General features: G+C 41.2%; 2 protein-coding genes across 3 annotated transcripts in view; one reads left to right on the top strand and one right to left on the bottom strand.

Annotated features, from left to right (window-relative positions):
* HVCN1 (hydrogen voltage gated channel 1) overlaps positions 1-3,907 on the top strand; it is a 14,569-nt gene extending 10,662 nt beyond the window's left edge. For both annotated transcript variants that reach the window (XM_054006459.1, XM_054006460.1), the window contains exons 4-6: positions 369-600; positions 2,951-3,063; positions 3,495-3,907. In XM_054006459.1, coding sequence (XP_053862434.1) covers positions 369-600; positions 2,951-3,063; positions 3,495-3,560 — 411 coding nt within the window. In that variant the 3' untranslated portion in view covers positions 3,561-3,907. The remainder of the gene's footprint in view (positions 1-368; positions 601-2,950; positions 3,064-3,494) is intronic.
* TCTN1 (tectonic family member 1) lies at positions 3,825-21,425 on the bottom strand. The gene is made up of 15 exons (XM_054006458.1): positions 21,097-21,425; positions 17,679-17,799; positions 14,494-14,624; positions 13,436-13,605; positions 12,689-12,776; positions 11,401-11,510; positions 9,690-9,710; positions 8,968-9,096; positions 7,727-7,852; positions 7,251-7,333; positions 6,652-6,792; positions 6,190-6,346; positions 5,756-5,881; positions 4,855-4,999; positions 3,825-4,338 (listed from the first exon to the last, which is right to left on the bottom strand). Exons 1-14 carry the CDS (start codon positions 21,386-21,388, stop codon positions 4,856-4,858), a joined length of 1,839 nt encoding a protein of 612 aa, XP_053862433.1. The 5' UTR covers positions 21,389-21,425; the 3' UTR covers positions 3,825-4,338; position 4,855.

Genomic DNA, 21,425 nt, shown 5'->3' with positions numbered 1-21,425 from the left:
AGTGAAGACAAGGCAGTTGTAGTTTTAACCCATGTTAGCTGGTTGAAGTAATACTAGATGAGGTCCCTCCTGGAGTTGTGTTAAAGGCCTTGTCTACACTAGACTTTTAAAACATGTTAGCTAATGTGCTGACAACACCGCTGACATCCTAGTTTAGGTAAGGCCTTAGACCATCCAGAGATACTATGCAAATGTTTGGTGGCTTCTCTTCTTTCAGCAAGATCCTTTTGTTACACACATTTAATCACTTTGCCTATTCGCTGTTCAACCAAAGGTGCAGGAGTACTTCTAATATAATGAAGGACATGCATGAGACTAATGTTAATAGCTGTATGGCTTCTACTTACTACCTGGCATTCTTTTCCCAGGTATTTCACTACCTGAGCCTTTCTATTGTAACCCTCTTTTTGGTGGAAGTTGGGTTTAAAATATTTGTCTATCGCCTGGAATTCTTTCACCACAAGTTTGAAGTCCTGGATGGAATAGTGGTGGTGGTTTCGTTTATCATCGATGTCGTCCTTCTGTTTCGGGAACATGAATTTCAAGCGGCTGGACTATTGATCCTACTCCGACTGTGGCGAGTGGCCAGAATTATAAATGGTAAGTTTGTCAGATAGTTAGTTTCAGGGAATTTGCTGGCTATTTTACTTGCTGAACCGTGTGTGTGTGCGCGCGCGCGTGCACGGGGGCGAAGGGTTCCAAAGACGTATGCAAGAGGCACATTTGCTAACCTGTGTCCTGATCTTGTAGCAAGTGCCATGTGGATTTTGTTGCAGGAGTTTAGACCGAGTTAGTTTGTAAGCTCTTTGGGGCAGGGACCATCTGTTTGTTGTGGTAACACAGCTCATACGCAGTAGGGACCTGATTTGTGGCAGAACCCAGATGCCCTAACCAAATAATACCCATGTATCTAGCACACTACTCTTAAAACATTCTTAAATTACTCGCTCTTGAAGAGGGATAACATATGCTTTGTTTTTGTATTATGTGAGTGTTTTAATAACATGTTAGGGGGGAATAGTGTAATCTCTCTGTCCTGGGATTCCAGTTCACTAATAAAATATGCATTCTGCCACTTCAGCACTTCCTCTTGTCACTGTCACTTTTCCAGACTGCTGCTGGTGGTGATCTGGATAACGGTCCATGTGCTACTTGGGATCTTTTTCCAGTTGATTCTGGTTTGTGTGCAGTACTATGAAAATATGTACAAGCCTACCTGCCCTAAATATGTCACTCACAAAAAAGGATTTAGAATTGTTTACGTTTTTCCTTGAGATCAGCACAGAAAAAATTAAAAGGCTGGCAATGATATTTCTTCTCCTCCCTCCCCTTCCATACCTTGCTGCTACTGTAACAAAACAGTACATATATAAAAGACACATACCCTATAGCTGGAACCATTTCCTTCCTGCATCACAAAGAACCTATTTTGGCATTAAATATGTGAAGTCCTGATCTTCCCCCATTCAAGGCTAAAACCTCAGACCTACACCTCTACTGTAACCCCTCTACACAGTGCCTACAAATTCACTTTACACAACTGCCCATTAGTTGACACAGTTGTGAATCACCAATTATTTAGGACAAAGCGAAGATATGTGTCCATAACATGTGGCTTGCACAGATTTAAATACAAAATGGTCACCTCTAGGAAAAAGGGAGAATAAATGAACTTTGGGGGTAGAAACAGACGCTGACCTTAAGCTGGAGTGAAGGTTGGAGATTAACAGTGGCCTAGAGTGAGTCTCTAATGATGCATATGTAAGTCACTGCTATCAGTCTTAAGATGTAATCTTAGTTGAAGCTAAACGTTTTAGTCCTGTCTCAAATATTTACAAGGAAGGGGAATTCTTATCTTTGGTGTTTTGCTTTCCCTTCCCTTTGATCCAGATCTCCATAATGTTCATAACAGGAGTCTGTTGTACAAATAAATGAAGCCAGATCACTCACATTTCCTGAATTGCTGGAAGGAACAAGTTTAGACAGGGTGGGGACAGATTCTGGCTTTACCAGGATTCCATAGCTTTCAGGTTGTGTTCAGGCCAGGTGGTTGCAGTCATCAGATGCGCACACATGCCCTGGGAGGAGGTGGAATCTATGCACAAAAACCATGTAGATGTTTCCATTCTCCTTTAGAGAGGCAAGAACTTGAAAATCAGGGCTGTGAAGTATGCAGAACCGGCTCCAGTACTACTGCATGTAGCAGCAGGTATACACAGCATAGGATGCCAGCTTTTTGATTACACTGCACTGTCACCCAACACGAGGCTCTAGCGGCTAGGAAGAATTTGGTGATGCAGTTCTTCGTAAAGAAAAGGGTGGTACGATAATTCTTGCCTTAGCTATGGGGGAGGAATTATATGCAATGGCTTAGTAAAGGAAAGACACTTGTATCCTGAAGGGAAATGGAATGTCCTTCTTCCAGAGGCATTTAAAGAGAAGTTAAAAGCTTTAAAGAACAAGTGAAACCCTGGTCAAGGCAGCACCCCAGCCTGTGGATCTAGAGTGCATGGTCAGTGTTTTATCGGGTTCCAAAAGAGTCCTTGCTCTCCTCAGTTGCGCTTTATGCTAGGTTAGGTTAAGGCCAAGACCATAACAATGGAAAATCTGTGTTTAAAATGGAGGTACAAATTGTTACTCAACCACACATCCCCTTGAGTTCTGCTGAAGGACTAAATTCAACGTAGAGATTTGAATGACCGGGACCTGGTCATTAGTGGCCGAGTGCCACTTCTCAGCAAGATGTTGGTGTTTGAAGTCCCTGTGGGGCTAATTTGAGAACCGTATTACGAAAAGCAGGACTTGGGGGCAGAAGAGGAGGCAGAAGCAGAGTTTGAGAGGCTCCATGGGTATAAAACAAAAGACTTGAGCACAAACCACAGATACTATTAACTTCCTACTGGCTGCTGTTTTACATCATAAAGCTAATCCTCCCTGCATTGTTTCCTAGGAATAATTTTATCAGTAAAGACACGCTCTGAACAACGGGTGTCGAAGCTGAAGCAAGCAAATCTGCAACTTGCTACAAAAGTCGAACAACTGGAATACAGCTGCACAGAGAAGGTAAGAAGGGTCATAAAAATGTAAACAGCTGCATGAGCTGGACTACAGTCCTTTCCCAGCAACTAGCTATCTAGGAGACCAATGGCCAGCATGATGCTCTAGGCTCTGTTTTGTCCCAGCAGTATGATTTGGGATGTTGCACGTTGGCCATGAAATCTACCCAGCTCCTATGCAGTTGGTACGAGAGCACTTTGGGGTGTCCTATAAACAAAAGGGCCCATTCAAACAAGGTCATGATATTTCCAATTCCCTCTACCACTTCTATTATGTAGGGTAAGCACATATTTGATTTAGCAATGCCTTGTTGAAGAGCTGTGCTGTTTCCCTGCCGGGATGGCTCCCTTTTCAGCAATGGGAGAAGAGCTCTCTGGTTATAGCTTGGAAAGTGTTTGAGGATGAGAGCTACATTAATAAGATTTTATTTCCAACAGGAGCAAGAAATCGAAAGGCTCCACAAGCTGTTACAACAGCATGGACTTGTCCGCCAGCCCCAATAAAAGACTGGCTGTCTAGGGCGAGGGAAATCCGTCCCTGAGGAAGTTCCAGTGCAAAAAATGCTAGTTTGACCATCCCTTGTTGACCTCTAAGATACTTTATATACCTCCGTGCTCTCTTGTATAGTATGGTCTAGATGTAGTTTCTACTTTACTACCCCTGAGATTTAATCAAGAGTCTGGCTTAAAGGTGTTGTAAGACTACCTGTACACTACAGGAGCTTTGCAACAGATTATTGAAAAATTAAACACGCATTCTCCCTTAAACAATGTATTGCATAAATCTTTAATTGTAGAGCTGTACAGTGAATGCTGCAACAAATGTAATAAAGTCAGATATTTACAAAGTGGTGAATATTGGGGGTGCAACTTATTTCAAGGAGTTGCTGTTTTTTGCTGCATGTTCTTCATCTGCAATACTGGTAGGAGCTTGCAGTTCAAGACAACCAAGATAAGAGTGCAGTCTGAGGAAGGTCATTTAGTTTACAGCTCAGCATTATTCGGTCTCTAAACCACCTCTTGCTCTATTCCCATTTGTCTTTTGTCAGAGTAGCTTCCTCGCTAATCTTTGCTCTGGCCGTATTATCCTGTTGCTGGGTAGCACTTCCGGAGTTGCGGTTATACTTAATTGTGCAATTAGTCCCAGCACGTGTAATTTTGAACAAGAGCAGAACCACATCAGCTACATCCAGATAAGGTAGGTGTCCTCAGCAACAGGCTTGAATACTCTGCAGTATATTATTTCTTCAGTTCTTGCTCTTCATTTTCATTTGTATGTGGGCTGGGGAAAAAGGGAACTGTGTAACTGAAGCTCTTAAAATAAAACATTAAAGTAGTGGCGTGTGTAAAAGTTAGTGCGCTACTGAAGAGGATTATGCTCCAAAATAACCTATCATAACAGATCATTCCAGCTAGCAGGATTGTTCTTTAGACTCAATGCAAACTTGACGAAGGTGCTGGAAAAGGCCCACTCAGTGAGTGCACTCTTACTACATGTGCAGGCATCGTTTTGAAGTGTGGAAACTGATGGGTGGGATTTCAAGAGTACTTGGTGTTGGCAGAACTGCTCTCGTTGATTCCCATGCAAGCAGGTCAGCCAATAACGAGGACATTGGAAAATCCCCAGCCTGTCGGTTTAGCTTTTTTTAAAGAGTTTAATTTCAGCCTTCAGAGTTACAAGAAGCAGCATATTTCCTATCTTTAAAAGCAGGTGAAGCTGAGGGCTTTATTCATCTAATGCTTGGTGATTACTTAGTTTAAGAAGTAGAACTTGAATGGGATTTGGATGTATACTTACGTTAAACAAATGGAAAGAAAAAATCAAAGGGTAACTTGGCATCAATGGTTGGTTGAGCTTTATAGCCTGGCTCTGCCGGTGTAGAAACATCAATGAAAGTAACAGAACTTGCTATCTGAATAGTTCTTTCACTTCCAAAATTAGTCTGCAATAAAGATACAGATAAGTGTTGGCTCACGCTGGTTTTATACAGCTGACTTTTCACTAGGGATTAAATATTTAGCTGTCACTGCCACGTGCATCCGACGAAGTGGGCATTCACCCCGAAAGCTTATGCTCCAATACATCTGTTAGTCTTAAAGGTGCCACAGGACTCTCCGTTGCTTTTTACTAGTAACATCGGTACTTTGACATCACGGAATTTCCTTTTTGAGATGTGTGACAATTTCACTGGAAACTTGTTTGTAGCAAGGAGTCCACAGTTATGTTTAAGTTGCAATGAAAACTGATGGATACAATACATTCTAACAGTTTTATCTTGATCTCTTTCTGACAAACTAAGGGCTTGTTGTCTACACTGCACTTTACAGCGCTGCAACTTTCTCGCTCGGGTGTGAAACACCCCCCCCGCCCCTCCCCCCCCCCCCCCCCCCCGAGCACTGTAACGTGCCAGTATAGACAGTGCACCAGCGCTGGGAGCTACGGCCCTCATGGATGTGGGTTTTTTTTAGAGTTCTCTCCCAACGCTGTGTCACGACTACACAAGTTGCATTAAAGCGCTGCTGCGGCTTTACTGTGGCCAGTGAAGAAGTGCCCTAAGGGAGACAGAAGAGCAACAATGTTTATATAACAAGGCCTCTGTTATGTACAACTTATAGGTAATGTATACTAAACCACCATCTTTAGTGTTCTAAATAAAACACATTCTTCCACTCTTAAATCAAGCAAGTTTACCACAGACCTGGGCCAGTAGGGTGGTAATGACCGTTGCTGAGACGTTCACGATTTTAGCTTGTGGGTTCACTAAAGATCCATATTTACTCCACTTCACTTCTATTTCAAATGATACTGGGATTTGGCATAGGCCCTGAAAACATTACAAATTGGCTTATATTGATTTTTTGTTTCATTCATTTTATTAAACATGTACAATACCCAAAAGCTCAATGTGGGAGTTTTGTAAATTACCAGAGTAACTCCATAGTTCCCCTCAATAGAGGATGCTGCTAGCCATGTGCTGTGGTACATTATTCATGCAAGCATAAAAGCACTTGGGTCCTCACCTGATGTTAATCACTGTAGCTTCACTGACTTTACTGTGGACTTCAGTGTCCATTTACAGCAGCTGAGGACTCAAGTGTGTGTGTTCTTAAAAGAAAAATTTGTTATTTTCACCTGTTCTGAAGATTGGATGAGAGTGATTGGCACCCAATCCAATACATCTTGGGCCTGAGAATTTCCAAATGAAGCTACATATTCTGGAAAATTTTGTCCTTTCAGTACATTCAAGATGATATTGGCCAAGAGTTGACATTCTGTACTTGCTGTGATTCTTTCAGAAAAGAAAAGATCAATTTAAGTGAAATCTTGTGGGTTAGCATAGCAATGATTTCCCCTTGCTCTCATACAGTGCTCAATTCTTCTGACTATAGCTGATCTTCTATATACAACTATTCCAAGACAATTCCGTTAAATTACTTTTAAACTAAGTACTCAACACCCACCTCCACTACTGGTACATTGTACAAAAATTCTAGCATCTGAACAGATATTCTAATCAGGTAAATGGAACTATTACTAGTGGATTATAGCTTGAGAATAGATTGATAAATGCTCAATGGAAAGTTACCCTCTTACCTTAGTTTACAACCAGATATCGTATTATAACCAAATAATACTGGGGTTCTGACTCCTTCACCAGCAAGACAGTCCTGGTTAGATGAGCTTTGCAAAATAGTAAGTTGACCGTATGTATTAGAACTCTGAATAATGCCAAATGTAATAGCAGAGAGTTAAGGCATAATATTAAATATTCAGACTGTTAAGAAGTGGAATCCTTAGTAAAATCCTCAAAATGAAAGTGAAAATGCTACAATACTACTAGATACTCTGTAGATAGTTTAGAAACGTTACTAGAATACATAATTAGAGCCTGATCCTATTTCCTTAGAAGTCAATGGGAAAGCTCCCACTGATTATAGTGATATAGGATTGAGCCAGTACATATTTCTGAAATATGGGCTAGTAGGAATGCATAACTTTGGGAAAAATAATGCTATAAACCATCCTTGACAAATAATCATGAAGATGTATCAACCCAGGCACAAAATCTACTTGCCCACCTTTTACCATGAAGATGGTCAATGCTTATGTCATTCATTGAGCAAAAGTTCTTGCCCTAGGCAAGAAGCTTTTTCAAAGCTGCTCTAAGCCACATTTAGATGTGAAAAGGATATCCAGGCGGTCTAAATCCTGCCCTCAGAGGCAATCCAATACCATAACCAGGATTTCCACTAAGAGGGACTGGCTTTGTGTTTAGCTGTAACACAAATTACACAACATTAGTTCTTATGTTTTACTTCAATATTTGGAAGCCAGAGACAGTCAATTCATTTAGGATAAGCGATCTTGAATAGTTTGAAATATCAATCCATACAAGACTTCTGCCTAGGACTACATGAGTGTTTACAGAAATCAAAGCAACACTTTGCCTTAATTATGCACAGGTGTACAGCCACCCGATAAGCCTTCAAAAGCAAAAGCACCAAAGCATTTGGAGGATGTGAACACACAGCTCTGAAGTTCTGACTTGCTCATCCATCGAGTGTAAGCTGTGCTCTACTTTACTGGTAATTAGTTCTGATGGAGTTTAATTTAATAACAAACCTTATTAATCTTTCAGCAAATTCTCTATAATATGTTTAGACGTTACCTGAGTAAAAGTGATTTCAAAGCTTTGTTGTATTGGAAGCATTGTATTGTTAATTGTCCCCAGGACAAAAGAAACAGCTGCAGCTGTTATTTCTCCTGCATCGGTGTACGTAATAGAATAACTCACCTGAAAACAGAGTTTTCCATATTAATTAGAACAAGTAAAAAATAGCTAAAAAACAGACTATATAGGGAATCTTTCCACACTTCTCCCCTTCTTTAGGGATAAATGTCCTGGAAGATCACCACCACCATCATCTAGAAACATGCACCTTCTCAGTTGCAATACCCATGTAAAGTCACGTGGCTGTAGAACAGCAGGATTCAAATCACTAATCAGTACATGGCTGATCATTTTATAGTGGCCACATATTAGAAGTCAGACCCACCTGCATGTGGTTTTATAAAATGTTAATGGGTAGGGACTGATGGAGTCTGGGGGTAGGGGGGAATAACATCTATATTCTGGCTTTTCCCCTCATCAGGAAGGAACTTTGGGGAAAAGCAAATAAGTAGGCACTCTCTCTCTCTCTCTCTCTCTATCTCCATTCATCTACTGACTACAAAAGTGACGCTGAAGGAAGTAGTTGTGGTCTAGCCTAGAGAAAAATGTGATACTTACAAAGATGCAAAGAGAGATCAGTATCCCTCTCAATAGATGTAGGAGATAAAGGACACAAATGTAACAAACCAATACATTAGTTATCAGTGTATAGGAACGATTTAATGCTTCCCAGTTTCCTCAAAAATGATTTCCTGACACCATCTCTCCTACTCACTGTCCTATACCAACCCTCAAGTTTAGTTATTTTTAAAAAATGTAAAGACATGAATTAACATGCATTGTACCAACCCAACCAGCAGTTTAATCTTATTTTGTGTATTCCTTCTTCCCCCAAGCATCCTGTCTCAGATTCATCTTAGATACTAAGCTCCTAGAGATAGAGACTGTATCTTGTCTATGTCAACTGCCACACACGAATAGTAAATATTAAGTAGTATTAGATGTATTTGATCCCACGTCTCCATTTTGCATTAGTGTGCATTTCCAATCCAGTTGCAGGATACCATGCTGTATATTGTAAGGCTCTGTTCTCCCAAAGATAAAGTTTCTCTTCACCACATTTTAGCTGCAAGTGTCATGATTTCCAATAGTTTCAGAAGTAGGCGTGAAGTAGGAATGATCTAATACATACATGCCTTTAATTTAGTACAAAGAGGAAAAACAATTTGTGTACCTACCCCAAGAACTACATTTATGCACACTTGATTATCCAAATACATGGGGAGCAAAAGGACATCACTACTGTTAAGCAGACTACGTGTTCCACTCAGAGACTGGATAGTTATGGTCTGGACAGTAACATTAACCTGAAACATAAACAAGTGTCATTTCTTAATACTGGGTATAACTGAACTGTTAGGCACATGATCCTGCCTGGATGCCTGATACTTTTTCTTGTTTAAAAGAAATCCAACTGTTATAATTCAGAAGTCTTAGAACAGTGGCTTCCTGGAAAGTAGTAGTTTGTTTCCTAGAGACCGCTACATTAGCCAGGAGCTACAAGCATTTGTCTGTACCCTAGAAGGGCATGCTCTAAAACCCTCAAGAGCTAGCCTGAGGTTTCTGTTCCAGAGGGACAGAACAATGGTCGCGTTACATGAATTGCTGAATACCAGTCAGATGTTCCATTTTTAAAAGCAAATATGAGCTAACCTACAGTCTATAATTATATTTGGGTGGGGATTCAATCACCAGAATTAATAAATCCTCTCAGGGAGTAGCTCCAAGCTCTTGAGCGCCTTTCACTGGTTAACTGTACCACTGCTGACAGAAGACATGCTAACTGGCTTCAAGAGTGAAATCCCGGCCCCGCTGAAGGCAATGACAAAACGCCCATTGACGTCAATGGAGCCAGGATTTCATCCCAAGTGTGTCTCATCTAAGAAATAATGTTACTTACCATCTGACTTGACTTAGGTACCTAGGGGAGGGAACAAAAACAAGCTATTTCAAACAACAGCTAGATCATTAGCTAAAAATAGCAAATAAATAAAAAGGTAAGTGGTTAAGACAATTGCTTTGTCTATTTCTTTCTTCTCTACCAACAATTATCTAATATTACAATGGCTTTCACATCAGGGAAGTAACTAGAAATACCATATATTATCCTCACTACCAAAATTAGCAGCTACTCATGACTTCAGAGTAAAATCGTGTAGTCCTTATGGTCTGATCCAGTGCCTGTTGAAATCAGTGGAAAACTTCCTAGATTTCAATGGGTTTTGGAACAGGCCCTAACTTTGGCTAAACTCCCACAAATAATAATAATAATTAATAATAAATTCAGCAAGGAATAGGCGGCTCTACGATTTCCTTAAAAGGTTACCAAAACTTGGTGTCTGCTCTTACTATTTCCAGCCTTGCCTGCCTTTTTGCAACACAAACTCTGAAGATAAAGTGAGCAGGATAGATTATGAAAGTTTAGTTGTATCAAAAACACAACTTCAGAAATGGCACCTCTACTTTACATAACAGTTGTTCGTATGTTATACTGCTGAGCTTATTGACAAGAGTTTATGCTGCAATAATTCTGTAGAGCTCCACAGGCTCCAAGATTGATTCTTGCATTCTGCATTAAATCACCCACCAAAACTTGTTTTTTGTTGGCAGAGGCGCACAAAACAGAATCTGGAATGTTTAGGTCCTGGGTTCGTTTGCAATGCTGTCAGGACAATCAAGTTGGGCTTAGTAAATTGAGCAAAACTGATGGAGAGTTCACTGACAGAATAATAATGAATGCTCATGTGTCATTTGTGCAACCGTGGCTAAGTCCAAGGCCCAGTGCTTACAAAATGTCTCCTTTTCCCTTTTTTGGAAAATAACTAAGAAGAAGAGAAGAATAGGAAAAAATTCATTCTTGAAAAAGTAAGTTTTAAACTAGAACAAGAGTGGGTTAGATGGCAGCAGGGCTCTGTCTTGCTCCAGTAAAAAGGGGAACTGAGGGACAGTTATGACCATCCTGCCTTTTATTGGAGCATGAGGAGGCAGAGGGCACAGGTATGGCCCCCGACACTGCTATGCAAAAATATCCTATCTGGGCCCACGAAGTGCATGTGTATCTACAGGATACACACACTCAAAGAAGAACATTAATCTCACTCTACCAAAACCCTGGCCTCTGCCAGCTTAGGCACTCTAGCCCAGACCCCCCAAAGGTATATAGCCTCCTAACTTCCAGTGAAATCAAGTTAGGAGCCTAAATACTTTTGAAGATCTAGGCTCCTGGCAATAGGCTCTTTATGAAAGCCTAGGCCTGCATATCGAAAGCGGAAACCCATGCCTCTACAATAAGTCCACTAACTCAGCAACAGCAATCCTAGAATCATACACAAACTCATCTTCCAGGCTGTCTTTTGGTTATCTAAGCCCCCAACCAATAAGTGCTTCTCCTTTCTGAGCTTGAAAGGGGGATGGAGGGAATGGCTATTTCTACAAGGTATGATGGTTATGAAGATTTTTTCCAAATCCCATTTAAACTCCTATATAAAGTAAACTGTCATCATCCCACTTCCCTTAGGAAGTGGAAATTACGTAATTCTAAAGATGTGTAGAGGAGATAGGAAATAAATACCAACTGTCAGCCAGCAGCTGTGTTTCAAAATCCTACTTACGGCTAAAATGCTGAAGTTGGTGTAGAACAGCATACTAAGTGCTTGAATGGTGTTACAATTTCCCACATTTATCATTCTACTGCATTTCACAGCCTGGTTTACTAGAAAACCTGTAAAAAAAGTATTACTGAGAAAACTAAAGAAAAGACATTTATGAAAAGCAAAAGACATAAAAATCTCAAGTAAATGCAACACAGAAAGTGAATGTGAAGTAATTCTTTAGACAGCTGTCAATTAAAAGATGTCTATTAACACCTCCACACAAGCATATGACTATATCTTAGAATCAGTGCCTATTATGTAGCCTATGGTACAACTGTAGATAAAAAGCTTTATCACTTTTATAGTGAAAATCCTCACGTTTCAGGTTAAATTCAAAACTAAGAGTTCACCTTTTCATTAAAATTTTAACCGTCATGGAGGGCAAAACAAAAAAAAGGGAATTTATTTTCCATTTCTTTGACATTTTGACTTTTGTTTAGAGACAGAAAAGAGAGCCACACTTTTTCACATAGTTTAAAGAGGATTTTCATGATGTGATCATCTATTACTAATTATGTGCATGTATGCTCATTTAGGACATGATCGCATTCTTACTAAACATTATTTCCTAAAAATAGAAATTTACAACAAATGTATTAGACTTATGTTTGCATTTAGGGCTCTCAGAAGCTTATCTTTCTTCCTTTAACTAGGGATTTCACAGTTTCTCTTCCCCCATTATCTACCAGATGCCAATACTTTTATTTGTCATCTAGTATCTTTTGTAACAAACACCGTCTTGTATTTATCTCTGAAGCATTTTCGGATATTGTTGGTATGAAACATATAAATTCAGGGCCCAACTCTACAACTCTTACTTAGGCAAACAGAGCTTACTTGTGTGAGGAACTTCCTTGGCTTCAGTGGGGACTCCTTCCAAGAGTTGCAGGATTGGGCCTTGTTTCATGTAACCCCATCCCACCTTGCATTATCACCCTCACACTAATTCTATTGCATCCATAAGGCCAAAGGGGCTTAGTTTCAGAAACGGAAAAGCAACCCATTAATGGGACTCAGTGATTTATATATGTGACTCTGAATGGCTCCGTCTACATGGAACACAGTTTCCGGTCTATGACCAAAAGGAACTAAAATAGCTAAGTACTTTTTTTATAAATGAAACTTTACCCAGATTTGGACAGGTAAGTGTGCTAGTTCATTTGAATCATGTATAAATTGGAGTGGCAGGATAACAAAAGCACACACTAAAGAGACGATAAACAGGAATTAGAATGCATTCTCCAACCTGCAGGATTAGCATCAGAGCACTGAGAGGAGACAAGGGGAGCAGGCAATCTCAGAAATGCATCAGCCGTCTGTACAGGAACACCATACTGCCAAATAAAGGGGCAAACCCAAGCTTGCAGATTTTCAGTACACAGAAAGATTAATAAAATATACAACAAATTTAACCAGAACTATTAACATTGTTTGCTTCTACCATGGCTCCCAATATACCAAACTTCTCCACCCACCAATATCTCAAGCCAAGATCATGTTACCATTGTAAATTGACTGCTAAATTAAAGATTTGCTACAATCACTGGAAATTCTCCAACTCATCTGCTGTTATAAAAATAAAACAAATCTTCTCAAAGACTACAAAGTCCATATTTTAAAAATTTGCACTGACAACTGGCTAGATAAACCTTACTTGCTCTATTTTAATAGTATCTTGCCATTTTCTTTTTTTCTTGCCAACAATAGCGAAAGTAGCATAAGGAAGCTGCATGTTTCCCAGATGTTAAAAATTCACTTTGATTTTGGAGAAGACTAAAACCAAATGCTGCACTTTAGTCTTTTGCTCTGAAATGTTTATATTTAATGAAGGACTATAATGAAGTCTGTATTTTTCAGAAAAGTAACTTTAAGTTGATGCAAACAACGTTTATTCAATTATATTCGGAAAGATTAATTAGCGAGAAAGTGTTTTATGATCAAAGAAAGTACATTTAAAATATTGCAAATATAAAAAGAATCAGATTATTTTTACCTCATATCTAGCAGTTTCATTTGCATCAGAGGAATTCTGAGCATCTGATTCAGTATTCAAGAGAACATCAGATTCAGCACTGAAGGTAACACCTTCAAACTGTTTAAGCAAACTATCAAAATTTTGTGAAGTGGGCATTTCAGGAGGAATAAAGGACAGTGCTTGTTTATCTGTGAAAAAATATTTTATAAGTGAGAAAGTTTTAAATTAAAAGTTATAAAAATTGTGTTTAGTAGCATACATTTCCATTGTGGAGATAGGAACATACCCTTAGAATTTAAAAATGGGAAGGAAAATACCAGAATAGAATGAATATTTCTCAAAGTTTTCTAGGAGGTATCAGCAGGTATCCATAATTTGGCCCCGATTCAAAAAAGCACTTAAGCATGTGCTTAAAATTAAGTACAGAATAAAATGCTTTCCTAAATTTGGGACCTTTTAGACCAAAGTCTCAGATTTGCTCATACATTCTGATACCAAGACATACCAATTAATGGATGGTGCTTAAATTACTATTTCACAGTCATGATGAGATGAAAAAATGACAGCATGAACTCTATTTCATTTATGTGAAAGCCCCCACAAAACTGACACTGGAAGAGCTGGAAAAAATTTCACCAGTTGCACAGTCACAGCTGGAACTAGTTAGTTCCCCCTGCAGAAAATATCGACTTTTCATCTAAAAATTTAACCAGTTTTAGTTTTCTGATGACAAATTTAAAATTTAAGAAAAGCAAACATTGTCTGCAATAATCTTCATTTAGTCAAAAGCCCAATTTCCCACTGAAAAAAGTTTTGATGGAAATCTTCAACCAGCCCTAATTAGATCTCAATCCCATTCTCTCTATAGAGAGGCTCTGTATGAGGGCAAAACTCCTTTGATAAACCTGTTAGTGTTTTGGCAGGGCAAGGAGTATGGCACCAGACCCCTCAGCATACAGGATAACCAGTCTTCTTGCAAGTTTGGTTACTTGCAGTTTGTGTCTTTATTTTGCCATCCAAAGAGTTTTGAAGATGACAACATTGCATTGCTCAGCATCAGTTACAGATCTACTTACAGTTTGTAGCGTGAATGCAGAAAATACTTGGATTGTTCTGATCAACTAACTTAAATATCCTTTCAGGTGGATGTGCTGCAACATCCATTGAATATATAGCTGCTTCCTGACTGCAAAGCTGGCTGTCACCTCTGCAAACAAATATACAGATCCAACAAAGTCAATCTTGACAGTGTTATTTTAAAATCTTTATATGCATGTATTGTTGTAACAGAAGGAAGGCAACAGTGGGGATGGATAACTGCAGTAAAGATTTGAAGATCATTTATGCACCCTTACAACATTTTATACTGTTTGTCCCTGGGACAAACAACAGCAATTAGCCATCCTCCAATATCTTTCCTTCACGGATTTCAAAACAGAGGGATGTGATAATAGCCACAGTTCAAAGTATGACAGCATTTGATGACAATGATATAAAAGATGACAACTCAGATGGGATCCAGTTGGCTTCAGACACCACAATGGCAGATGTGTTAAAGACTGGACATTCAGAAAGTGCTTTTATTCATACTAGAGAGAAGATAGGGGATGGGTCGGAACGAGGTTGAACGTAGAGAAAGCTGCAAGAGGATCAGGAGAAAATGAGGTGCATGGACTTGAAATAGCAGCAGAATCATATCACTCATCTTCATAAAAAGAATATAATGAACTGCTCACAACACATAGGAGACAAGGGATGAGAAACATCAAAGAGGGGAAATATTGAGTTAGTTTAGGATAGGTACAATGTGTTACCAGGATCCTCAATGAAGATCAACAAAAGAATTTGGTTTTGCAGCGGTATGGTCAATAGTGAGTGGTGTTTTCCATGCACCTCAGTGGATGGTAGATGTCACACTCTGAAGAGTACTAATCCCCAGTACATTGGCTGGTGGACTTGAATATGAGATGGTGATTCCTCATGTGCTAGAGTGTGTGGATACTGCAGAGTGGTCAAAGCAGTGAAAGGACATTATCCAAATTAAAAGAAATTGCATATATAGAATTTATATAATCCTGAACCTACATTGCTTTTTTATTAAGTGATGATAGTTAGACATGACCCATTAGGTAGACAGTTGTAAACTATTTCATAAGGTGAACCACATCATGGACCGTATTCCTGCTCCCTCAGGATCCCACAAAGTACCTCCCCCGCATTCATAATTATAACACACCTGTAACAACTACAGCTATTGCTTATATGAATGTTACCACCTTTAAAATGAGAAGTAAAAGTGAGATGTAAAATTTGTGGTCATTGACAATCCCTTGACATGTCACAGCTTGAGAAAAAAAAAGGTACAGCTTGATTTTATGCATTTCTAGTTGACAAGAATAAAATATTCATAGCAGAGGATTCAACTGTCATTCAAAAAGGCTTTGATTACACCTTTCGGATACATATATAAAATACCTATAAATGGGTGGCAATATGCATTGTGGCAAGAACAAAGAAATAGCAGTCCCAGGTGGTTGAATGATTCAAATTTCAAAGCACTGAGAATAAACTCCACTATTCAGATTGGGCTAATTTATGCAGGAAGTGGGTTGAAGAGCTATGCTTATTGTTCTGAGAGGTCACATTGAGCTATTTTAAATTAAGACTCTAAAATGAGCTTTCTTAACTCCTGTTTGAGAGGCTGAAGCCAGTGCAAAGCTACATACTAAAACAGGTTGTAAACAGCAACAAAAAAGAAACAATAATCCAGCATTATATTACTATCATGTTATATTTTGATATTTTACTATGTTACTTTAGAAAGGCATAAGTTGCCAATGAGATGAAGAGATTCTATGCTTGCTCCTAAAAGAGAGAGCAGAGGAAAGCTCATATTATCTAACGATGGCCATGATGCTCTCACGTTCCTAGTTAACGTGACTAGGACTCCTTACAGCAAAGGGTTCCCAAACTAACACTGATGGACTACTGGTGGTCCATGGAAAGAGCCACCTGCTCACCTGGTGCTAACACTCCTAATTTCCAGCTTCTACATTGGATTGATAGGAAGCTGCAAATATTTTACTCTTTTTCTTAAAAACAATGCCCTTAATGTCACGATAAGGCATTGAGTCAGTATTGACACAGAGGGAAAGGTGTAACTTACATCGCTCCCTGCAAAACCTGCATTTTCCTTCAAGATCTCCTATCCGAGCAACAGACAGACATGGCCTTGCTTAGTTTGACAGGTATGATGAGATTACAATCCAAGGCACAGCACAGTGAAATTAATGTAGAAGTTCAAACATCTGTTCCAAATAGCCACCCAGTGCTATAATGGAGACTAAATTACCTTTGCATCTCCATGTCAAGATGTAGGCTGAAGTCATTCCTGAAGTATTAATAAGAATTTAAGTGCTGGCACTATTCTTGATGTCAGAACAATTAGAGGTTCAGCTCCATAGCCTTAAATATTCACATCCCACTCAAAAGTGATCTTTTACAAATGTACAGCTCCCTTTTTTACTCCAGAAACAGTTCAGTGTAAACAGACACATGTCCCAACAAGAGACCATTATCAACCTCCCTTGGGACTTCTCTTCAGCTGTAAAGAGATCTCACTAAAACTAACTCCAGGTTGTGATGGGGATATGCAAACCCCACATTGGACAGGAAGGGGTTCAAAAGCAGGCATAAACTGAAGCCTCCCTGCCCCACCACATCTGTGAGGCATTTCAGGCCTGGATGAAGAGCCTTAAAAAGAGGGAAGCCCAGCTCAGCCTGGGGAGAAGTGTAAATGAGGACAAAGACTCCTCCATGACCACAGCCAGTCTGAGCAGAAATGGGCATACCCTGAATGTCTATTTCCGAGCTCCTGTCAGTGATTTACCGGTGGGCTTTGAAGCCTTATACAGACGGCTGGAGGTCCCTTGTTTGAAGACAGGCCTGCTGCTGTCTTTCATTAGTTTCTTTACGATAGTCCCAGAAAGGGAAGATTCCCATGGGACTCAGGTGAAGGCCTGAATCTCTCAGGCCCAGTAGACCTGTGCTGATGACTGCCTAGGTGCTGAGGACTGGATGGCGGGGGAATGCAGTGCCCTGTCACACGGCAAGGGGGTTCTGTGGGAAAACATGCCCACGACGCAGACCCTAGCCTGAATTCATTGAATTCAATGGGTATTTTGTTACTGAATTCAATGAGACTATGATGGGACTCTGCAACTTCAAGCTGGAAAACAAAAAAAGTTATTTCTGAACTTACGTGACAATGTGAACTGAACATGTAGTAAAGAGACTGAAATCTGCGGCACTGCAGTCTGGGTCACAGCAGCAATTTACATCACACTGTGCCACCGAGAGGTCACAAACACACAACGTAGCAACTGGAAAGAAGAAGATTTAAAATAAAATTAGGAATGAATTTTAATGCATAACAAAACATTCTTTATATTTTGTTTTCATAGTGTCCTTCTTTAACTGCAGTTAAATGTTTGTATCTAAATCCTAAGGTATTGTTGTTTTTAAAACCATGAATTATTATTTAAGATACACATTTTCTCAAGCAGTGACCATATGATGAGCAATTAACAAAATCAAGGGCATACTAGAGACCTGATTCTGTATTCCTTAGGAATCCAAAACTCCTAGTGAAATCAACAGGAAGATGTCAAAAAATATGATTTCTATATATTGATATAGAAAAAGTCATATTAATAAATGTTGATCTATTTGTTTAGATTCTAACATAAATATAAAACATTTTGTTATAACTCCCACACAATTCCAAGGCCAAGACATGCTCCAGGTACAGTAATATATTTTCAATATGAGTTGATTTTTTTCAGGATGTGCACTTTCTTTCCTCCTGTTTCCATATAAGCTTTGCAGCTTTATCTTAAAAATTCTTCTAGTTTCAATTAACCCCCTATAGGCTGCACCTGGAGGAAAGCCAGAGCATGCTAAGGCCTAATTTGCTGATGAAGTCCAGCTTGGAGAGGAGCTGGGCTGGGCTTATAAAGCCAGGATGTTGGCAACAGAGAGTTTGGCTATAGCACTCCCTGACAGAAGGGAGGTGAGTTTGAGGCTATAGGGCAGGGGTTCTCAAACTGGGGGTTGGGAGCCCTCAGGGGGTCATGAGCTGTCAGCCTCCACCCCAAGCCCTACTTTGCCTCCAGCATTTATAATAGTGTTAAATAGATAAAAAATGTTTTTAGTTTATTGGGGAGGGGGGTCACACTCAGAGGCTTGCGATGTGAAAGGAGTCACCAGTACAAAAGTTTGAGAACCACTGCTACAGGGCTCTGCAGTTACTCCCTGTGGGGGAGGAGTTTGAGCTGGTACACAGGGGGGAGGACCAGATGATATAGGAAGAAGCAACAGCGTCTGAGTCAAAGAGACCTACAGTTTACAGGTACAGGGTCTCTGGACTGGACCCTGGAACAGTGGGCAGGCCTAGGTTCCCCTACTGGCCACAAGGGAAATGGCACAATCAGGGCAGTGCTGGATAAGACGGCCTGAGACCAGTTGTGCAGAAGGACTCTGGCACCTCGCTGGAAGGCTGAATCATGAAGAGGAGGCAGCAGCACCTGAAGCAAGAGAGGAGCCACAGCTGGCAAAAGAGTGTGGTGGAGACAGTGCAACCCCAGGAAGGGGTGTCAGCTGTACAGGGGCAATCCTCAGAATGGCCAGGAGGGGGTGCCATCTGTGGTGAGTAGTGCACCCTGTCACTTATCAATAAGAGTAGTTGCTTTTTCTTTTAATTCCCATAATTTAGTGTTTCAATTAGGGCAAAACCAAAACATTCTTTGGACCGTCACTTTTGGAAGTGAGGGATTTTAACTGACCATATGAAACTGTCAAGTCCAGTTAGTAGTAAAATGGGCATTCTTTGCACATCCATAGTCGCTTTAACAGGATTTCAAGGTGTCTAATCATTTAAGCTTTAGAAGTAAGCAAGCAATACTAGTCTAATGTTAAAGGCAGAGAAAGCCAAGGCTTGAACAAGTCTCCAGAGAGTCAGTTGCAAAGCAAGGACTACAACTCAGTAGTGCTAGCAGCCAGGTCACTGCTCACTTTTTTTTTTTTTGGCTATTTGCTGTTGTGAGTAAATATAGACTGGAGGGAGGCACTAGAGATGGAGTCTGAAACCTCTGGAATTTGGATCAGCGATGTATTTACCCATGGACTGGAAGGGCCAAAGCCTAGAACAACAGTAAGTGAGGGATAACAGCTGGCAGTTAGGAGACAGATGACTTTTTCATATCTTTCTATTTTTTTTAATTTCAATTTGTAAATTTTAAATGTCACTATGGCCCACTGGATGCTCTCTGATCACCTAGACAGTGTCCAACATGCTCTCATTAATGCCTGAAGAGCTCTGTGTATGCTTGAAAGTCTGTCTCCCCCTCAACAGAAGTTATCCAATAAGGTATTACCTCACCCACTGTCTCTCTCAAGTTCTAACAGCTGAATTTGGCACCAGGCTTCTGAATGGGCTATGTAAAACAGGGATCACTTTTGAGGGACTCTTTTAAATTCCTCTGACCTTCGGAAAGTAGTGCACAGGGGCAAACTTAATCCCTCAAGTGATGTGGGGTGAGGATGGGACAGTAGCAGCTACCCAGAGAGACAAATCAGGAGTGAAATGCAAAACACAGTGACCAGTTGAAAGACATTGTCAGGAGGAGCCTCTCGCCGCATAAAATTATTTGTATGGTAGTAGTGTCTAGGAGCCCTAGTCATGGTCCTCAACCCCATCACGCTAACTGCTGTACAAACACAAAACCAAACACAGCCACTTCTTCAAAGAGCTTTCGGTCTAAGGAAATCCTGAACCCCATCAAAACAACCCTTCCCCTTTAGATGTATCAGGGGAAAAGCAAACTCTAAAATACATGTTTCCAGTTCCTCATAGGAAAGTTTTTTTTTTTTTCTCCCCCTCTTTCTCTGTATGCAGCACCATAAATGTAAACAGGGCTTTACAGAACATGTAAAAATGGCAGGGTACCTGACCTGGAGAATTTATAATGTAACCCTGAAAAGCAGGATGCAAGGCACAAAAGTGAACGCAAAGGTGGTATGGGGGCCATTGCTAGCAAGTAGCCCTAGGGTGAAGCCTTCCCCACAGAAGTGGGGCTTCACAGGAAGGATTTCCAGGATGAATAGGGGGCAACTGGCCAGCAAGCGATTGTTCCAAGTCATAGGCAAGTATGGAAGAAGGCATGAAGCCAGAGGGGGAGAAGGAACTGAAGGGAGTAGTTAAGAGTCAAAAACCATTTAAAATTGATCTTTTAAATACACTCCGCAGCCCACTGCTTTAATTGAGGAAGTGCCACCTGGGACTTCAGAGAATTATAGAGATAGAAGCTACAGGTGCTGGGAGCAGGGAGGATTCCCCTCCCCCCCCCCCATTCCCATCCCTGAATCAGTCTCCACAGGTTCTTCCTGTGCCCCCCCCTCGATTTGTCCCATCACACCCCTCCCCCCCCCCATCGCTAGCCAAAGCCTCCAGCCCCTGCCCCATCGCTAGCCAGATCTTCCCCCCTCTCCCCATCGCTAGCCAGACCCCACCCTTCCCCTCCAGCCCTAGCCTGACCCAGCTCCCATCGCCCGATCCTCGCCCGTCCATCCCCTCCTCAGCCGGTTGCGGCTCCCCCAGCCGCTCGCCGGGCGGTACCCACCGTCTGTGACTGGGGCAGGCCCGGGCCCAGCCCGAGCCTCCGGAGCCGCTGCCGCAGGGGAGGCGGCGGGCGGAGCGGGGGTCTCTGGCGGCGGCGACTCCGGGGCTGGGGAGGAGCTCACGCCGAGCCCGGGAGCGGCGGGGCGGACGGGAGTGTCTCGAACGGAGGCGGCGGTCGGGCCCGAGGGCTGCGGGGTGGCGCTGGCGGCGCGGCTCTGCCCCGAGACCCCCTTAACGGCCGGCAGCGGCGGCAGCAGCAGGAGGATCCCGAGCCTCAGCGTCACTGCCGCCATCCCGGCTCACTCGCGCCAGCGCCTCGGTAACCAAGGA

This window comes from Malaclemys terrapin, chromosome 16 (assembly GCF_027887155.1).
Source record: "Malaclemys terrapin pileata isolate rMalTer1 chromosome 16, rMalTer1.hap1, whole genome shotgun sequence".
Classification (NCBI taxonomy): domain Eukaryota; kingdom Metazoa; phylum Chordata; order Testudines; family Emydidae; genus Malaclemys; species Malaclemys terrapin.
This window is presented reverse-complemented; position numbering and strand designations above follow the sequence as displayed.

Coding starts and splice junctions, on each gene's coding strand:
- TCTN1 (XM_054006458.1), bottom strand. CDS start 21,388: ATGGCGGCAGTGACGCTGAGGCTCGGGATCCTCCTGCTGCTGCCGCCG. Junction 9,711..11,400: donor CCAACTTCAGCATTTTAGCC/GTAAGTAGGATT, acceptor TCCCTCCCCTAG/GTACCTAAGTCAAGTCAGAT. Junction 6,793..7,250: donor GCAGGATTTAGACCGCCTGG/ATATCCTTTTCA, acceptor CTCTGCTATTAC/ATTTGGCATTATTCAGAGTT.